Here is a 19,142-nt window from a genome sequence, read left to right as displayed (position 1 = left end):
ATTCTTTTCTCTTAGAAGAGCCAGCTTTTCTGTCTTCTTTGTTGCTAAGAAGCTTAACGAAGCACCCCCTCTGTCCCTTTTCTTCATCTTCTATCAGAGGTATTTTCCTTATTTAGCTCTCGATTTTTCTTTCAGCCTTCACTTCCCTAGATTTTGTTCAAGTATAGACAGAAAAAAGACCATTGGACAGTGAATCCAGAGACCTCAGCTCTCCCACGAATGTATCACGTGGCCAAGGGCAAGCCATTCACCACTACCGGGCCTCAGTTTCCCACCGATGGTTGGAGTGGCTGAACTCCCAGGGCCCTTCTGGTTCTGACATTTTGTTTCTAAATATCACACTATTCTATTCTCAGGCAACAGAGAACTCTGGCGCAGCACACAAGCTATCTACAATATTGATCAATAGCAAAGCATGAACAATTTATCAGCCTGTAATTACTTTACCGGGTTCATCTAATCTCTTCATCCTGCATTATTTCTGATCCACCTCCTCCATTCATCTCTGCTCTGAAAGGCTGCGTTAGTTAAACTGCTACAAAGGTTTCTCTTGGCTCTGCTTTTGGTTCAGGCCGAGTTCAGGATATTAATTTTGCTCTTTATTTCCCTCAGATAATTGGGGAGCCAGAACACTATATTCTTTGGGAGGCACCACTTTTCTCATCTGATATTCCTGTAGATTTTACATCTGATATTTCTTGAAACTCAAGAAAACTTGCTATAATAATTTTGCAAATACTTTAGTTTTATGTGGCTGTAACTTAGAGTCACTTCTTCCAATTTATCAGGAACACATTTTAGAAGACTGAAATCATTTAGCTGAGTCATAATTACATTAACATTCGGTAGAAGTTAGGATATTACATTATAAATTTCCTAGACTTGTTCAGAGATACAACCAACGCATAAAGGATGTGGCACAGAACAGAAGAGCAGGAAACAAGAACAGGAGGCCCACCCAGACTGGGTGTCCCACTATAACATTCTACCTCTTCCCCACGCGTACTCCCAGACTGATCAGAAAACAAAACAGGGTTTCGTAAACTCCACCAACAGCATAACAATGTCACGTTAAAGATAAGAAAACCCATGTGCAACTGGTATAGTTTCTGCGTTAAATCCTAAAGAACTGTGAAACTGAAGTCTGTAAGGTAACAGCTCACACTCATTAACTTGCCTCAGCGGTTTCCCAGGGCGACTTGCCCTGTAAATTTCAAGCTGACGTACGAACGTTAGCTCTGCGTCGTACAGAACCACGTATCTCGGCTCCACTTCGTGGAGCACCCTGGTCAGAGCGTAGGGGTCGCTGCAGCCCAGAAGTGGGTGGATGATGGTGAGGGGGTCTTTCAGGATCCCGTACGCGGCATCAGACGATACATTTAAATCAAACTCCTCATGCTGAATATCTTCTAAGGAGTTCTCGGGGCTGTTGCTTATGTCTCTTGGACACCCTTCCTCGACATCTCCCTCCTCGTCCACTTCTTCAGATTTCCCCATCATCTGAGTTAAAGTCAACCGTGGCTTCTTCTTTCTGAGAGCCCTCTCTTTGGCAGCAGCCCCCTCTTTGTTTCGGAGGCCTCTGGGCCTTCTGCTGGATTTCGTTGTTCTCTTTGTACCGTCCTCCTGCCTGAACTTCACCCACATGTCTTCAGCTTTGCTGTCCTTCTCAAAGGTTTTCCTGTACAGCCTCAACAAGAAGGCCTCTGCTCCGACAGCGACGTACTCTCGCAGCTGGGAGCACGTCCTGTCGTCACTTGCACAGATGAGAACTTGTCCTAAAATTAGAAAACAATGTTATGTCGCTGTTACCTCACTTGTCGCCCTAATCCCCATGAGCCCCCTCATCCCTTCCCCCACAAAGAAAACATATCTCACTCCTTGGCGCTGAAGACACATTTACAATTTGTTTAAAAGGGTCTCAGATGCTTATCAAAGGCTTTCACCTCTCTGGCAGGATTATTTAAATCTTTTGAGTAAAGTTGAAGCCAGAAACATTTAGAGTCTTATGAAAAGTACAGCTGTGGTATAATGGAGGCTCTATAGAAGCTCGTTTTAATTAATAATTTTCCAGAGGATCTTATATACCTGAATAAATTTCAAATGGATTACACAGTCAAATGTTAAATATTAAATCATTAAAAAATGACCATTCTCCACCTCTCTAGACGAGGATGATTTTCCAGGCTTAAAAGTAATGAGAGGAATCTTAGACAAGACTGATATCTGTGATCTAAGATTGACTCTGTAAGAACAAAAAACTGTGCCTTAAAGAGGCTAAAGACAAAAACAAATTTATGCAACAACTATAATAAATGTTAATATCTTTAATACATAAAAAGCTAATATAAACCGAGGACATAGCCTAAACTGGCAAAGGAAACTGAGACAATTTACAAGAGGAAATGCATCTGAGAAAATACTGAGTTCACCAAAACATCAAAATTTAAAACAAGATAACATTTTTCACCCATCAAATTAATAAAATTAATTTAAAATTATACATATGTAATACATGTAGACACACACAAATATATACAGAATCTCCCGTCACCATTAGCTAGCTGAAAAAGCAATAAGCTTGTATACTTCCAAAAGATATGAAAATTGATAAAAACTTTCTGTAAATCAATGTGGTAGTATGTCTCGAGAACTTTAAAACGGTCAGTATCATTTGACTCATTAATTCTATATCCAGAAATTACATCTACACTGTAACTTCAACAGTGTGAAACAGAAAACACACGAAAGAAAACCAGGAAGGAAATAATGCCAATGTTAACAGTGGCTGCTAGACGTCCTCTTCTTCCTTTGTACTTTTCACTTCTTCTAAGTGGGCATGTACGACCCTGGGTCTTAGTCACAGCGCCGTACGTTCTGGGACAGCAGCACAGTGTAATTACTCATGTAAGGACCGTGTGCTGGTCTCCACTGCTTTACAGGACGAGTTCAACGTCTCAATAGATATTTTTAAAAATCTAGTTCTATTTTCTATCTGGTTTTATTTTTAAAATTCAGTTCAGGTTTAGTCTGCTGTGCTAATCTATTACTATACTCATGTTTGAAGAGAGTAGCCCTAAAACTTGGAATTTTTTTTAGGACTAGATCAACGCCACTCCAGAGAACAGATGAAGCTTCTTTGAAAAGATACTCGCTGAGAATCTAAAATATAAGCCCCATTAGCTTTTTCTTTGGGGATTCCAGATGTAAAAAGCCTGGTGAATATATATGTGGAGATTAGCTGCATCTTTAAACAGAAGTTCTGAGACTTTCATGAATACACAATGATTCAACCTGGAGAAAAATAAATCACATCAAACGAACAGAAAGGAGGTTGTCACTAAGATTTCAGTGTTCATTTGGCACTTATTCTTCTACATTTTATAAACAAAATAATAGTGTAAGTTATTTTTAAAGAGCTAATCAAAAAGACCCATATGCTAGATTTTGTACGCAAATGTCATCATCTCCTTTTTTCCCACCTGGACCACCGAGGGCTTCACTCTCCTTATTCTCTGCCTCAATTTCTTTCAGTACTTCGGTGAGTGCTTCCCACTTTGGGTTGCTTTCTAGTACCAGTTCCTTTTTTGCTTCTGTATAGAAATAAAAGATAACCTCATTCTATGTGATAATATTTATCCATAAAGTATTACAAAGGCTTTTAAAACAACAGATAACACAGGCATCATTCCATAAATCCATTCCTTTGAGCTGCCTTCATAAAGCTTTAGAGGTAGACTCTGCTTCCCTGAAAAAGGTCTGCTCATGGTCTGAAGGAAGACACACCAAACCAACATTAACACAGGTTTCATGATGCCTTGACAGAAAGCGATACGCATGGCCACTTACAGGAGATGACTGTGTGTTAGCTGTCAACTGTGACACAGTATATAAACTGTTACACAGAACAAAGGACTCAGTAGAGAATAACAGGATTTACTATTTCTAAAATCCCCATGATTTTCACAGTCCTGAACATGATATAAGCAGGCAACAATCAAATCTTTATTTCTGTAAGTATGCAAACATATTACTAATGCATTTAATTAAGTTTTGAAAGAGAACTGTCAAACTAGTCAGAAAGTAAGCGTCAACCCTTTCCCATGCCTTAAAAAACCAACGATATTTATTATATCTACTAGATGAGTGTGGACTAAAATCCGTATATGCCTCATTCTAGTATATTTATGTTTCCTAAAAGCTAAAAGGGATGTTAAAATGTACCACAAAGACTAAGTGTCCAAACAGTAATTACTCTGAAGTTTAAATAAAAAACCAATCTATAATTCTTACATAGTAGTAAAGATACTCTTGATTGATATTTGGCATTCATTATTTGGAATTCCCTGGCAATGAATCCATACCGAATACTTTTAACATACATTGCATATGTTACATATAACATTTAGTTAACATGCAGTCACACATATGGCTGAAGGAGATTTAAACGTACTGTAACTCGATAAGCATTTTCACACCAGTCTTAAATAAAAGGCATGATTAAAGACTTAAGCATACAAGATACCTTGTTCCTCTTCAATTTCCATTTTTTCAGGCATCTTGCCTTTTTTACTCATTTTGGCATCTGGAACATGATAAACCCTTGCTCGAGCGTTTACAAACATCGAGGTGCTAGAGTCAAGAAACAGCCAACCTAACATGAAAAGTTAAAAAAGCCTTCAGTTTATGGTTAATTTTCGAGAACCTCTGACGGTCACACGACCATGTCCACAATCAGTCCCCAGCCTGTTCATCTCCTAACAATACCATCTCCTGTATTATGGCCCCTGTCACTGTTTGGCTAAACCAGTGGTTTTCAAAGTGTGGCCAACAGATCCCTGGGGGTCCCTAAGATGTTTTCGGGGTGGAGGGTGTCTGAGACCGCAAAACTATTCTCATAATACTAATATGATGGTGCAAAAGCATTGGCAGGTAATGCCACTGGTGGCTGAGCACAAATGAAGGCAGTGGGACCAAAGTGTACCAGAAGTCAGTGTATTCCTCAGTGCTATGCATTTGTAGTTTATTACTTAAGAATGTCTCTGATGAAGCAGTAAAAAATATTAACCTTATTAAATCTTGGCCCCAGGGGTGCCTGGACCACATTTTAAAAATCATCGGTCTAGCCAAACAGTGAGAAAGGTCACAGTAGTGGGGGAAGAATGTGACTGACAGAAAAACAAGATGGTGGACAGCTGTGTATGACATGTCCCTACACATTTCTTCTTCTCCTTCTTCAGCACTTCACCGATGAAACTCCATATTCCCTTGCTGTTTCTTTGGGGAAAATGAATTTTAAGTTCATAACAACTAAACTTTCAGAACATAACCTGTTTCTAAGTTGGGGATATACAGTTTTTTCTAGAAATAAAATTGCCCGGAATGGATGTGAATGTTTATTATTATACAGAACAGAAGTTAAGCAGGTGGAAACATTAGCTATCAATAAGGCCTACATTCTTGTGCTATAAACATAAAATGTAATTTGAGATCTTAGTATACCATGTAGTTGAACATGGCACTCCCCACACCTGAATCCTCAACAAAACCCAGTACTTTATTCAAATCAGCTCCTAGAATAATATTAGTATTTTTATTTCCCACCTGAATTCTGACCAAATGCCTTCTCTGTTGCTCTGAGAGATTCCAGAAGATTAAGAAATGTGACACAATCATATTGAGAGAGATATTGCAGCAAAGTACGTAATATCTTCAAATCCTGAACCAAGGATTTAGTCTTGGCTCCAAGCTGGTGCCACAAAGGATCCAGATAATGGCGGATTGTCTAAAACAAGGATAAAATTTAGTACTGCTAAAATATGTTCAATATAGCTATTATGAATACAAGTTATACTTTCAACAAACATTATCCCTTGTATACCTAAAAATGGTTAAAATGATAAATTTTGTTACATATATTTTACCATAATAATTTTTAAAAAATCTAAAACAAAAGAAGTGGACAGAAAATTTAAGTTCATAAGATTCTAATAATAATGTTTAGTTTTTCAAATATAAAGCAGAGTATCATAATTAGAATCTTTATGATCAGAGAGTCAATTCGTAATTACTCATGTTACATTATTAGGAGAAAAAAAGGCCTGATAAATATCAGATAATCAAATGAATAGTTTAAAAAGAATTTCAATTTCTGCCAAGTTTGGTTGTGACCCTATCTCGGATGGATAAGATGTGAGATCCAGTTGGATGATGAAGAAAAGGACACAAATTAGGGAAACTACATGATATCAAATTAAATAACAGTGGACCTTAATTTATTGATATAAAAGATTTGTTTAGTTTTTGTTTTAAAATGTGATTCATGAATAGAAAAACATTTGTTAAATTAACAACTCACCAAATATGAATACTTTTTAAAATCTTAAAAAATTTGCGTAAAACACGGAAGTGCTTTATGTACATACCATGTAAGTATTTACATATCCACAGCTGTATATATGTACATTTCTTTCACAAGCTGACTCTGTAACTAAAAGGGATAATACTTCTGCATGATATGGAAACAGTTTTATTACATGGCAGCTTATCCAACATACACTGACTGGGAGTAATATTTGGATGACCATACAATTTATTGTCCAAACTAGGACTCCTGTGAAGATGAAATGGAACTATTAAGAATTACTCCAGGACAACAGGCAGATACTGGGGCTGTCTGAGATAATATGGGACATGTAACTCTTCTGTACGTCATCTTTTGTAAAATCATCTACAAAAGTTAAATTTTCTAACAAGATGCAAATTATGCTTATAATTTGTTTTGGTTTCTAAAAGAATACCTAAAACAATACTTTGACTTTTACTAGCCAGGGGATGATAAAAAGAAACTTAGTGCAAAACATATCTGGTTATATTTTGTTTTTCTAGGAACATACATATTCTATTAAAAATGTGTGAGAATTTTTTGTTTTTTTTATTTTGGTATATCATGCACTAAATTATAATAAACTTCGTTAAAAATAGAAGAACAAAACACATGAAATTAGTTTTACATATCATCATTTCACAATAAAATGATTTTTTTGGAAGAATCAGAAAAATGAGGACTTAATTTTCTTTTTTTAAAATCACTATGCATTATTCCCAAAGATACTGATTCAGTGTTTGAAAGATAGGAATTTGTTCTGCCAAAAAAAAAAAAAGCTGCCTGGAATTTTGTCAAAGTCAGCATTTTCAGGACCAACAATTCAATTTCAGATATTTATATACCTATATTAATATTAATCTATGATGAAAAAATTAATTAGAATTAAAATTCCTTGAACTAAAGTCTTACCATTTTCTCAATTCAGAATGTAATTTTAAGACAGAGCAAGTTTCATATTCCTCAGCAATCAAAATTCATCCAAATTATTTTTATTCCAAATAAGAGATCATAAATTATGAAGTATTCTATATAAACTCTTCTACCTGTAGATATCCAAATGTTGTCATTTCAGAGCAAAAGTTCATTTATCGTCCTCTTACATACACTAAACATAAGAGACAATCATTGTATAACTGCAAAAATCAGAGTTGTGCTTATGTGCCAATCAATGTAATTTACTACAAATTACTTTTCAGTAAAACAAAGAAGCTATACTTTCAATCACCTCCAATTTAATCCTAAATTAACAGCAAATTCCTATTAAGAACATTATAAATATTAAATTAACTTGCATTCTTTAAAATTACAACATAACAAACTGCTAAAACAGGAAAAGAAACAGAATACCTTGTCAAAAGGTTTTCCAATAGCATTTTCTAAAGATAAATCTTCGACTTCCAGTGATGGGTTATGGCATTTCAGTTCCTTCAGACACGCATTTAAAATGTCCAGAATAGCAGTCTGTATAGCACGCATGGCAGGTGTCATAGAAACATGAATTTCTACGACTTCAGGTTTATGCTGTTCTAAAAGTGAGTTTACTGCTACATGGAACCTAGAGAGACAAATATTTTTCAAATATTTTCTAGAGTTGCAAGAGCTCTGTGTTTCTGGTCTTGGTGTAATACTCCAACAGCTTTTTTGTAAATGCAACTAAGAAACAAAATGGAAAGCAAAATGACAACGTTTTCAGGAATACTTTTAACCTCTATGAACGGAAGTATTATTCAAATAAGGCAGGGGCTGGCAAATTGTGGTCTGGGCCAAACCCAGTGCCTGCTTTTATAAACAGTCTGACTGGCACACAGCCACACCCGCTGTTTACATGTCGTTTACGGCTGCGTTCACACTGTCACAGCAGAGCCGAGTAACTGTGACAGGCGCGTGGCCTGCAAAGCCTAGAACATTCACTACCTGGCCCTTTACAGGAAAAGTATGTTGATCCCTGACATAAGGTATAATCAAAGCAGGAAAAAGACCACAACAACTACTCCCAAATGCCGTACACTAGAACCAAAATACATATTAGCACAGGTTGCAAAATGTTTGAAAATTGCAACCTTATGTTTTCCCTAGAAATTTAGACAAATTCTACAAAGTCTTGGTGCTTTCTTTCCCTGATTTGTAAGTTTCACAGTGGAAGTCGGAGTCTCAGCCATAAATCTGTAGTTCACCTAAAGCAGTTGTACATGTGAGTCTCCAGATCCCTGGGGTTTCATGACATGTACAACAAAGTGGCTGCCCTGGGCTACCAGAAAAATAACAATCGAATCTCTCTCCTTTTAAAAGAATCACAAATGTGGCGACTACATATTTATACCTGGATGCACTTGTCATGAACCTGCCTGGCACGTATCAAGTGCAACGACAGCAAATTTTACATTAAAGTGCAAAATTACAGTAGATTCTCCCACAGAAATCTGTCATAATGTTCTTTACCTTGGCCACAGATACAGCTTCTTCACGAAAAGATTTCTCATCACTCTTTCCACGTGACAAAAGCCAGTGTCAAAGGCAATGGCATTGTCTGTGAAAGCTTTAATAAAACCACGTTTGTTTTTCTGTCGAAAGAGGCGCAAGATGAATGCTTCTTGACAAGAATCGATTATTCTGTGAGCTCTATACACCAAGATGCCTGAGGGGGGGAAATCATAACTTAAAGCAGAGATCAGACGTGCCATTTTCATGCTCACTTTCATTCATTCACTTGTCCCATTTTTCCTGAATGTCTACTTGAGCGTGGGCAAGCTCTGTTCTAGGCTGGGGATACAGCCGTGAATAAAACACATAAATCTGTCCCACGGCATGTGCAATAAACAATACAAATAGGTAAAATATTTAGTAGGTTATAAGGTGATAAGGAGAGAAAATGAATGAGAAGGAGGAGAGGGAGTATGTGTGAGGCGTGGTGGTTTGCCATTTTATTACTTATTTAATCTTTTTAAAACAATTGGAGTATAGTTGCCATACAATATTATGTAAGTCACAGGTGTACAATATGTGAGTCACAATTTTTAAAGGCTATACTCCATTTATAGCTATTACATAATATTGGCTACATTCCCCGTGTTGTACAATATATCCTGGTAGCTTATTTTATACCTCTTAATCCCCCATCTCTACACTGCACCTCCCCACTCCCTTCTCCCTACTGGTAACCACTAATTTGTTCTTGATATCTGTGAGTCTGCTCCTTTTTTGTTATATTCACTAGTTTGCTGTATCTTTTAAGGTTTGCAGTTTTAGATAGGGTGGCCTCACTGAGGTCTAATGTGAGTGAACGCTGGATGGAGGCGGGGGTGAGCCTTGTGACCATGTGGGCCCAGAGAGCTCGGAGCTGAGAGAATGCCTACAGCAAAGGCCCCGGGGTGGGGCGTGTCTGGCCTCGTGGAGGAAGCATTTCTGAAAGTGAAATGGGTTGCTCATTCTTTCACATATGAATCAGATGTGAACGACGCAAAATAGCTGCCTTTCACAAGTTTAGGCAACATCTGCAGCACCTACTAGAAGAACTCAACTTTCAGAATCAGAGTATATTCAATTGGGAGGTAAATTAGTCCATTTGAAATAAAAATTTTTAATAAATATGCATAAAACACCTGTTTTTGGGGGTGGAGGGGATAATGACACCTCTGAATCACAAAAACAAGGACAATTATACATGTTCCCTTATCTATAAAATGCGAGTACTGGACCAGCTGATCTCTCACATGCACATATTTCATGTATGTGCCATTCAGGTGCAGTGTGATTAGTGGTAAATTAGAGAGAAGCACAAGATGATAAAAAGTGCATAGATGCCACTTCCAACTCAAAAACTCAAATTATTCTATGATGATTCTCAGCCTTTTAGATCTAAACCAAGCCAGTTACTATACGTGTATTTGCTATAAATGCCCCTGTATGTTTTCCCTCCCATTCTCATCACTCCCAGGATCCAGAAAATAACACTGACAGGAATTCATGACTCCTATTAGTTCAACAGACTCAAATCCGATTTCACTATTTTGGTGTTTAAATTTTAGCTCGGGGTGGATAGGGCTAAACTTTATTCTAGCTAAGCAAACTGGTTTCCAAATATGGTAAAAATTAATGGTGTTATTTAGGAATTTGTAGACTAAAGATTTTCAGTAAACCCAATGTGTGTATGTAACTAATTTACTACTCAGAAAATATTCTGTACATGGCAAGTACTCTACTGGGCCACACTTGTTGGCCTGGACTGAAATAATAAAAACAGACTTCTAAGTTAGAAACAATAAAAACAGACTTCTAAGAAAAGGTGACTCTCAATTTAAGAAAATGATGTGCTACAAAAGGTCGTCCTTCTTTTGGAATCCAGAAGAAGGGAGGAGAAGACAACAAATATTCTATCCTAGGCATTGGGATACTTAAGGTACTTTTACAGATTTTTATTTCATTTAATCCCCACAACAACTCTATGGGGTAGGTATTATTATGAGGCCAAGAAAGGGTCCCAGACTTGACCAAGGTCACCCCCCGAGTAAATGGGAGACCAAAGGTTCCTAATCATGACTGTCTGAGATCAAAGCCATGTTCTTCCTACTAAGTGACATTATCGAGGACCACCACCCTCCTTTAAAAACATACAAGCAGGTTAGGTTTCTGGCTAAACTTGCCCACGGTCACACAGATGGTACCTTGTGAGGGTGGTAACTCAGGAGAGCATCCTAATTTCTCGTCATCTTTCTGTCTTCAGCACCTACTTCATTCTTGTCAAGTAAGGGATCATTAGTGAATTAAACGTTTGTTGAATGAATATAATGCTGCATTACAGCACTGGGTGCACAAATCTAACATGTAACTTTTTTTTTTTCAGTTTCCCACAAAAAATGTGTGTTCTGAGCTTTATCTGGAGATGCTAGGATCTGTTTTAAAAACGAAAGCATCCTCCTGCCCCATTCTTTTGAAAGTACAACCTGGGCAGATATTTACCAGTTCTCCCACTCTTTAGGAGCTGTGGTTGGCAGGGATGCCTCGGGTGGACTGTGGGGGTGATAGCGGGCAGTGATGGGGAACAAGCTAGGGCTGTGCACACTGATTACTTTCCAGCAGGTGACATGCTTCTGGGCCTGCTCTTTGGTCTATTAACAGCTGTGGTGACAACTCCTGCAAGGGCTCCGGGGGAGCTGGAAGGATGATCCCAGGGGAGGAGCATTTGAAGTTCATTTCTGGCATTCATTTGTGTTCCATTCAGCAAAACAGCAGTAACAGCTCCAGCTTCATTACTGGCTGAGACTTGACTGAAGTGGGAACAGAATTTTGTACTTTTAATTAGGAACTACCTATAAACTATATTTGGGACATTTCTCTGATTCAGACTGCTGTCTGCCTAATTAGGTTAAACTGTTACTGAGTCAGAGAGTAATCCTGACATCTAGTGGTCATTTCAATACTTTTTTTTTATTTTATCAACTTAAAAAATAAGGAAAAATAAAACTAAATTTTAACAAAGCAGCAAATAGTAAAAGACTTCACAATGTATCAAGATTTCTGGTAATAAGCCAACTTTTTGTTATTGTTTATTATTTACTATATATCAGGCACTATACTAAGCAATTTATTTATTTTACCTCACTTAGTCCTTATGGTAACTTTATAAGGAACTAATTTCTCAATTTAAGCAACGAGAAAACTGAGGCTTGTGAAAATTAAGTAACTTGCTTGTAAGCAGTGTCATTACTCTTCAAAGTGGGTCTGACCCTGATCCTTCAAAGTCAAGTGAGTCTGACAGCTAATGTCATACTCAATAGTGAAAAGCTAAAAGCTTCCTCTAAAATCAGGGACACGACAAGGATGTCCACTCTTGCCACATCTATTTAACACAGTATTGAAAGTCCTAGCCTCAGCAATCAAACAAGAAAAAGATATAAAGGCCTCCAACTTGGAAGTGAAGAAGTAAAACTCACTATTTGCAATGACATTATACTACGTATAGAAAATCTTGAAGACTACCCAAAAAACTATTAGAATATGTAAATTCAGCAAAGTTGTAGAACACAAGATTAATACACAGAAATCTATTTTATTCCTATACACTAACAAAGAGCTGTTAGAGAAATCAAGAAAACAATCTCATTTAAAATTAAATCAAAAAGAATAAAATATCTAGAAATAAATTTAACCAAGGAGGTGAAGGGCTTGTACTCTGAAAACTATAAGACATTGATGAGAGAAATTAAAGACAATACAAATAAATGGAAAGACATCCTGTGTTCATGGATTGGAAGAATTACGATTGTTAAAATGTCCATACTACCCAAAGCAATCTACAGACTTAACGTACTCCCCATCAAAATACCTATGACATTTTCATAAAGCTAGAACAAATAATCCTAAAATTTGACTGGAACCACAAAGGGCTCCAAATAGCCAAAGCAATCTTGAGAGAAAAGAACAACGCTGGAGGTGTCATGCTCCCTGACTTGAGGCCATACTATAAAGCTACAGTAAGCAAAACAGTATGGTACTGGCCCCAAACCAGACACACAGATCAACGGAAGAGAATAGAAAGCACAGAAACAAACCCATACACATATGGTCAATTAATCTATGACAAAGTAGTCAAGAATATACAATGGGGAAAAGACAGTCTTTTCAATAAGTGGTTTTAGGAAATCTGGACAGCTACATGTAAAAAAAAATGAAATTAGAACATTTTTCTCACATCACATACAAAAATAAACTCAAATGGATTAAAGACCTAAGTGTAAGACCTGAAACCATAAAACTCCTAGGAGAAAACAAAGGCAGTATACTCTTTGACATCAATCTTAGCAATAATTTTTTTGATGTCTCTTTAAGGCAAGGGAAACAAAAGGAAAAACAATCAAATGGAACTACATCAAACCAAAAAGCTTTTGAACAGCAAAGCAAACCAACCAACAAAACGAAAAAGCAACCAACTATGAAAGAAGATATTTGCAAACAATATATCTGATAAGGGGTTAGTATCCAAAATATACAAAAAAACCTCATACAACTCAACATCAAAAAACCGAAAAATCTGATTAAAACATGGGTGGAGGACTTGAATATGCATTTTTCTAAAGAAGACATACAGATGGTCAACAGACACAAACAATGAGGTATTACCTCACTCTTCTCAGAATGTTTATTGTGAAAAAGACAAGAGATAACAAATATTTTCAAGGGTGTGGAGAAAAGGGAACCCTCATGTACTCTTGGCGGGAATGTAAATTGGTACAGCCACCATGGAAAACAGTATGGAGGTTCCCCAATAAATTAAAAACAGAACTACCATATGATTCAGCAATTCTACTCCTGGCTATTTATTTGAAGAAAGCAAAAACACTAATTCCAAGATGCATGTACCCCAATGTTCATAGCAGCATTATTTATGACCAAGGTATGAAAGTAATCTAAGTGTCCATGAATAGATGAAAGGATAAAGAAGATGTGGAATATAAATACAATAGAATATTACTCAGCCATAAAAAAGAATGAAATTTTGCCATCTGCCACAACATGGATGGGCCTGGAGGGTATTATGCTATGTGAAATAAGTCAGCCAGAGAAAGACGAATACTGTATGTTTTCACCTATTAGTAGAGTCTAAAAAATAAAACAAATGAACAAATATAACAAAACAGAAACAGACTCACAGATACAGAGAACAAACTAGTGGTTGTCAGTGGGGAGAGGTGTGAGGGGAGGGGCAAAATTGGTTAAGGGCATTGAGAGGTACAAACTACTATGTATAAAATAAGGAAGTTAAGGACATATTTGTACAGCACAGGGGTATAGTCAATATGTATAACAACTTTGTATGGAGCATAATCTATAAAAGTACTAATTACTATGTTGTACACTTGAAATTAATATTGTAAGTTATACTGAAAAAATTTCAAATCATGGTAAAAAAACACTCTTTAAAGAGGAAAACCAAATACGTTTAGGAAATATACAAAGAATATTTATAAACATTTCAAATCTGATTAGTTTGTAAAGGCAAATGTCAGCCAATTACTAAGCATTTACTGAATATGAGCTTAGAAACCAAAGACTTGTCAATCTTATATTTAGTTTCTGATTCAGGCCACAAATATTCACTGAGCATCCAAAATGTGTCTGGTACTGTGTTAATACCTGGAAGCACAATGTTGAGCAAAAATATCCAGTGTTGTTCACAGGAAGGTTCTAGGTTAGAGTTTTGCAGAAGGAACAGACACGAGCAGGAAAAAAAGAAAGTGTAAACGTATATACAAATAACAATAAGGTTTCAAATTCTTACCGGTAATTAAATCTGAGGGTATTCTGTCAGTCAAGAAGTCAACCACAAGTATTCGACTGGTTGCAAATATCACACCGCCTTGTGTGTAAACCTCATAGCGATTGTTACTTGTGATTTCATTTGTTACACGGCGAGGGAGGTGTTCAATTCCTTCTATCTTCAGCTGATTGATAAAATACTCCTAAATCAAATCAGACTTGATTAGTAGACTGTTTAATACAGGGCAGTTTTTATCAAGTTGTAAGTATTTGTATTCAGAATGACACGCTCCCTTTTTCAGAGACCATAAGCCTACTAATGAACATACAAACAGAATTAGCACTTTTATGTTGATCAACCAAACAATCTATATTTAACTAGGGTTTTGTTTCTGTTTTGCGGTTTGCACTAAGGACTCACTGCACTTGAGATGTTATTAGCAGTTCAACAACAACAACAACAACAAAAGACTTAAAGTCCTGGATTAAAAGACTTCTGCCACCTAGAACACTGCCCGCCAAAGCCAGTTTTGCAGGCAAGTGTACCATGTGAGAAGGTAACGAGGGAATTCTTTTCCCAGGTGGTGTTGTAGACGATTAGTTCTGTCTTGATCCACCCTAGAGGGGATTTCATCGTGTCACTGGGGCTCTTGGTCCTTTACACTTCCAGTTCAATACCGTCTTTACTGCGGCCCCTGTATCGCGCTAAGCCCTAATCAAGCACTAGGGATAGCTACATGAATGACTGGTCCCCGCCCTCAAGAAGTCTGTGGTCACTCTTCTCAATTGGCATTTTCCTTCTGGCCAGCTGCTCATCAGACTTGTCACACCAGGCTGTCACCTCTCATTACCCCACAGCACAGGTACATCCTCCTTCCACCTTCCTGTGTCCTCCATTCCGCCTAAACCAGGTACCCTTCCCCAATATCTTCAGCTTCCAGCTCTCTTCTGTTCTGGTCCTATGTCCCTCTTCCCACAGCCTGGGTGAACCTCCGGTCCCTCCTCTTCCCTACAGGGTTGTCCGCAGTCTCAGCGTCTCCTTTCACGTCTCCTCATTCCCCTCAGAGATTCTTCCATCTCCATCACTGTTCCTTTTTCAGGGACCTCACTCCCCTGCCTCAGCAAACCCCTTGATATCCAACTTTGGGACTGCCTCGTAACTCCCGTCCTTATTCTCCTCCAGACACCTCCCATCCTTCTCCCCACCTCTATCTTTCTCAAATGACTCCCCTTCTCCTCTCAGGGACCCTCCAACCCCCGCAGTGTCCTCGCACCCTGTCAGGGTCCTGCATTCTCCTCGGGACCCCTCCCACCTTCTCAGCGTCCTCAACCCGTGTCATGGGCCTGCATCTGTCCCGGGGACCGCTATTCATCGCCCTCCCGCCCGCGTCCCGCCTGCATCGTTCTCAGAGGCGTCGCCTCCGTGCCCCGGCCGGCGTCCGCTCCGGAGTCCCCAGAGCTCCCGGAGTCCCCTCAGCCCCGCGCCGGCGGCCGCACCTCCTCGGCCGGCTGCGTGTTGAGCACCAGCACCAGGCATGCCGGGTGGCAGTGCAGCTGCAGGAAGTGGTAGAGGAGCCGGTCCGCGCCGAGCCCGCGGGCGCACACTACCAGCCCGTCCGCATCCAGCAGTTCCAGCACCAACTGCCGCTCGTATTCCAACAGCGGCGCCATAGCCGTCGGTGGAGCCGGCAGGCCCGGCTCCATGGGCGCCCTTCCGGGGCCGCAGCCGAACGCAGCCGAAGAGAGCCGAGTCTGAGACGAGCGTGGGCCGAACGTAGCCGAAGAGAGCCGAGCCCGATACGAGCGTGGGCCGAACGTAGACAAAGAGAGCCGAGCCCGCGAGGACGAGAGCTTGCCGAATGTAGCCGAAAAGGAGCCGAGCCCTAGAAGACGACGGTGGCCGAACTCAGCCAAAGAGGAGCCGAGTGGAGCCGATTCGTAAAGTCGCTGGGAGTGGCTAGCGCTCCCAACATCTGTCCTCTCCAGGCTTCAGGCTCCACCCCCGAGTCTTCAGTTATTCCACCTTATCCGGCATTTTTTAAGAGTCAGGCGGCCTAGACTTAGACCTAGAACACAAGCTACCACAAGAGTGGAGAATTAAACCCAAGGAGCTTAGTTCCTCGACCTTGACAACTGAAAAAGTTAACTGTCAATCTAAGGAGTTCACCTAGAGTTGGTAGTACCTGCTTCCCAGAATGAGATTTTCTTACTTTAGCAGATGCTCTTCCCCTTTAAAGTTTTTTTGAATAAGCAGTATAGTTTATTAATTTCAGGTTCTTGTTTCGCTGTAAAGGTCTTGAATACAATTAGCCATTTTAAAAGTCGCAACCAGGTGTCCCCACGGCAGCCGCGTCTTCCACTAGAGGGACACCTTTGGTAGTATTTGTTCTATACCTAGAAACGCCTGTTTAACTAGAGGAATTATTCTGTCTCGACATCCCTTCTCCCCCAACCTTCACTGTTAGAAAATAAAAAATACTGTATTAATAAGCAAAAATAAGAATCACTTCTTATTCCATTACCCAAAAATGATCACTGTAACATCATGAAATATATACTTTTTGTCTTTAAAAAAAACAAACTCTTTCACCACACAGAATTCTCTTGCTAATATGAAATAATAAGTAACCTTGATTTAAATCTCGAGTTTGTCACTATCATTTGACAAACCTCTGAATATGGTGTTTAATATTCTTTTACAAAATCCTTTTACATGGCTGATGAATTTCTGCAGTGAGGATGTACCATATTTATTTAACTAACCCCTTATTAGTGGACATTTGGTCTGTTTCTGCTCTCTCCTGTCATATCATAAATAGTATTTCACTGACCGTCTTTGTACATAAACTCAACCACCCTAAGATACACTTTAGAAATGGATGCTTACTGGGATAAAGAGGACAAATATTTATAAGGCTTTTCATTACATTCGTATTGCCACATGGCTCTCTAGAAAGCCTGTACCAACTTACGCTCACACCAGCAGTTTACAAGAGCATCTGTTTCTCTATCTCTTACTGCTTAATCCAGCACTTCACATACATTTTGTCAAGACTGAAACAGCATATAATGATTCCTAAATGCTGGTGAAATGGAAAAGGATGTTTGCAGACACTCTATATACAGCAGTTCTTATGAGAGACAAATGCATTTCACTTTTGCAAGTGAGAAAATGGAGACTCAGGGAAGTTATGTAACTTGGTTAAGACCACCAAACTTGTTAGTGTATTTCTTAGATTTAGTTCAGGACATGGTAAGTAGGGACTCAACACAAATTTAGGATATGCATGTTGAAGTGATGATGCTGAAATTCAAATCTGATTCCCAAGCTGTGATATGCAGAGTAATGGCTCCCTAAAGATGTCCATGTCCTAATCCCTGGAACCTGTGAATATGTCACCTTATGTGGCAAATGGGACTTTGCAGATGTGATTAAGTTAGAGATTTCAAGATGGGAAGGTTATCTTGGATTATCCAGGTGGGTCCAATGTAATTACCAGAGTCCATATATGGGAAGGAGGGAGAGACAGGAGGTTCAGAGTCAGAGAAGATGTGACAATGGGAGCAGAGGTTGGAATGTTGTCACAAGGGCCACAAGCCAAGGAATACAGCTGTTAGAAGCTGGAAAAAGGCAAAGAAATGATTTCTCCCCTAAACCCTCCTGAAGGAACACATCTCTGCAAACACATTTTGGACTTCTGAACCCCAGAACTGGAAGATAATGAATTTATGTTGTTTTAAGCCACTAAATTTGTAGTCATTTGCTACAGTAGCAATGGGAAACCAATACATTTACTATTTCTACTACACTGATCTCTAAAGATGAAGTCCCCAGCTCATGAAAACAAAACACAACAAAACAAAATAAAAGCAGAACATAGATGGGGGTGTATAATGAAGCGATAATTTTGGAGGGTGCTTGGTCAATACCTATAGAAATTGAAAATATCTGTATAGATCCATATGGATATGAAGATATATTTATCCCACAAATGTTTACTGGGCACCCACTACATGTCAGGCATTGTACTAAGTGCTGGGGGTTCATCAGTGAAAGAAACAGGTAAAATCTTGGCCAGCATAGGACTTGTATTCTGATGGGGACCTTGTGTATGAAGATGTTTATTCATCATATCATTTTGTGAACTGTTGTTATTTCTCAAGTATTTATCCTGAATGTCCTATACTAAGAGACTAGTGAAAAACTCCTTCCTGCATCCCTGAAAAGTGGGCTATCACACAACTCTTATAAGCTGTATATGACAAGATAACCAACCTATGCTGTTATATCCTGAAAAAAGCAGTTGCAAAACAGTAATGTACAAGATGGTTCCATTTGTCTAAAACATAGTGAACAGTAATTTCTTATGACTGCATAGAAGGGCTGTTAACAAAAGTAATTGCTTCTGGGAGTTGAAATGGACGGTTGGTGTAGGGTAAGACCTTTACATTTCAGTTTATTCCCTTCTGTTCTGTTTGACTTTCTTATCATGAACTTATATTG

General features: G+C 38.7%; 1 protein-coding gene across 1 annotated transcript in view; it reads right to left on the bottom strand.

The window, feature by feature from the left end:
- Positions 1 to 16,393, bottom strand: part of ERCC4 (ERCC excision repair 4, endonuclease catalytic subunit) — a 29,409-nt gene extending 13,016 nt beyond the window's left edge. Inside the window, exons 1-8 of the mRNA XM_010961727.3 lie at positions 16,136 to 16,393; positions 14,661 to 14,841; positions 8,825 to 9,020; positions 7,733 to 7,940; positions 5,602 to 5,782; positions 4,523 to 4,651; positions 3,480 to 3,590; positions 1,178 to 1,775 (exon numbers count right to left, since the gene is read on the bottom strand). Of these exons, the coding sequence (XP_010960029.2) occupies positions 1,178 to 1,775; positions 3,480 to 3,590; positions 4,523 to 4,651; positions 5,602 to 5,782; positions 7,733 to 7,940; positions 8,825 to 9,020; positions 14,661 to 14,841; positions 16,136 to 16,342 (1,811 nt within the window). The 5' untranslated portion in view covers positions 16,343 to 16,393. The remainder of the gene's footprint in view (positions 1 to 1,177; positions 1,776 to 3,479; positions 3,591 to 4,522; positions 4,652 to 5,601; positions 5,783 to 7,732; positions 7,941 to 8,824; positions 9,021 to 14,660; positions 14,842 to 16,135) is intronic.
- Between the last annotated feature and the right edge of the window lie 2,749 nt (positions 16,394 to 19,142).

Source organism: Camelus bactrianus, chromosome 18 (genome assembly GCF_048773025.1).
Source record: "Camelus bactrianus isolate YW-2024 breed Bactrian camel chromosome 18, ASM4877302v1, whole genome shotgun sequence".
Taxonomy (NCBI): Eukaryota; Metazoa; Chordata; class Mammalia; order Artiodactyla; family Camelidae; genus Camelus; species Camelus bactrianus.
This window is presented reverse-complemented; position numbering and strand designations above follow the sequence as displayed.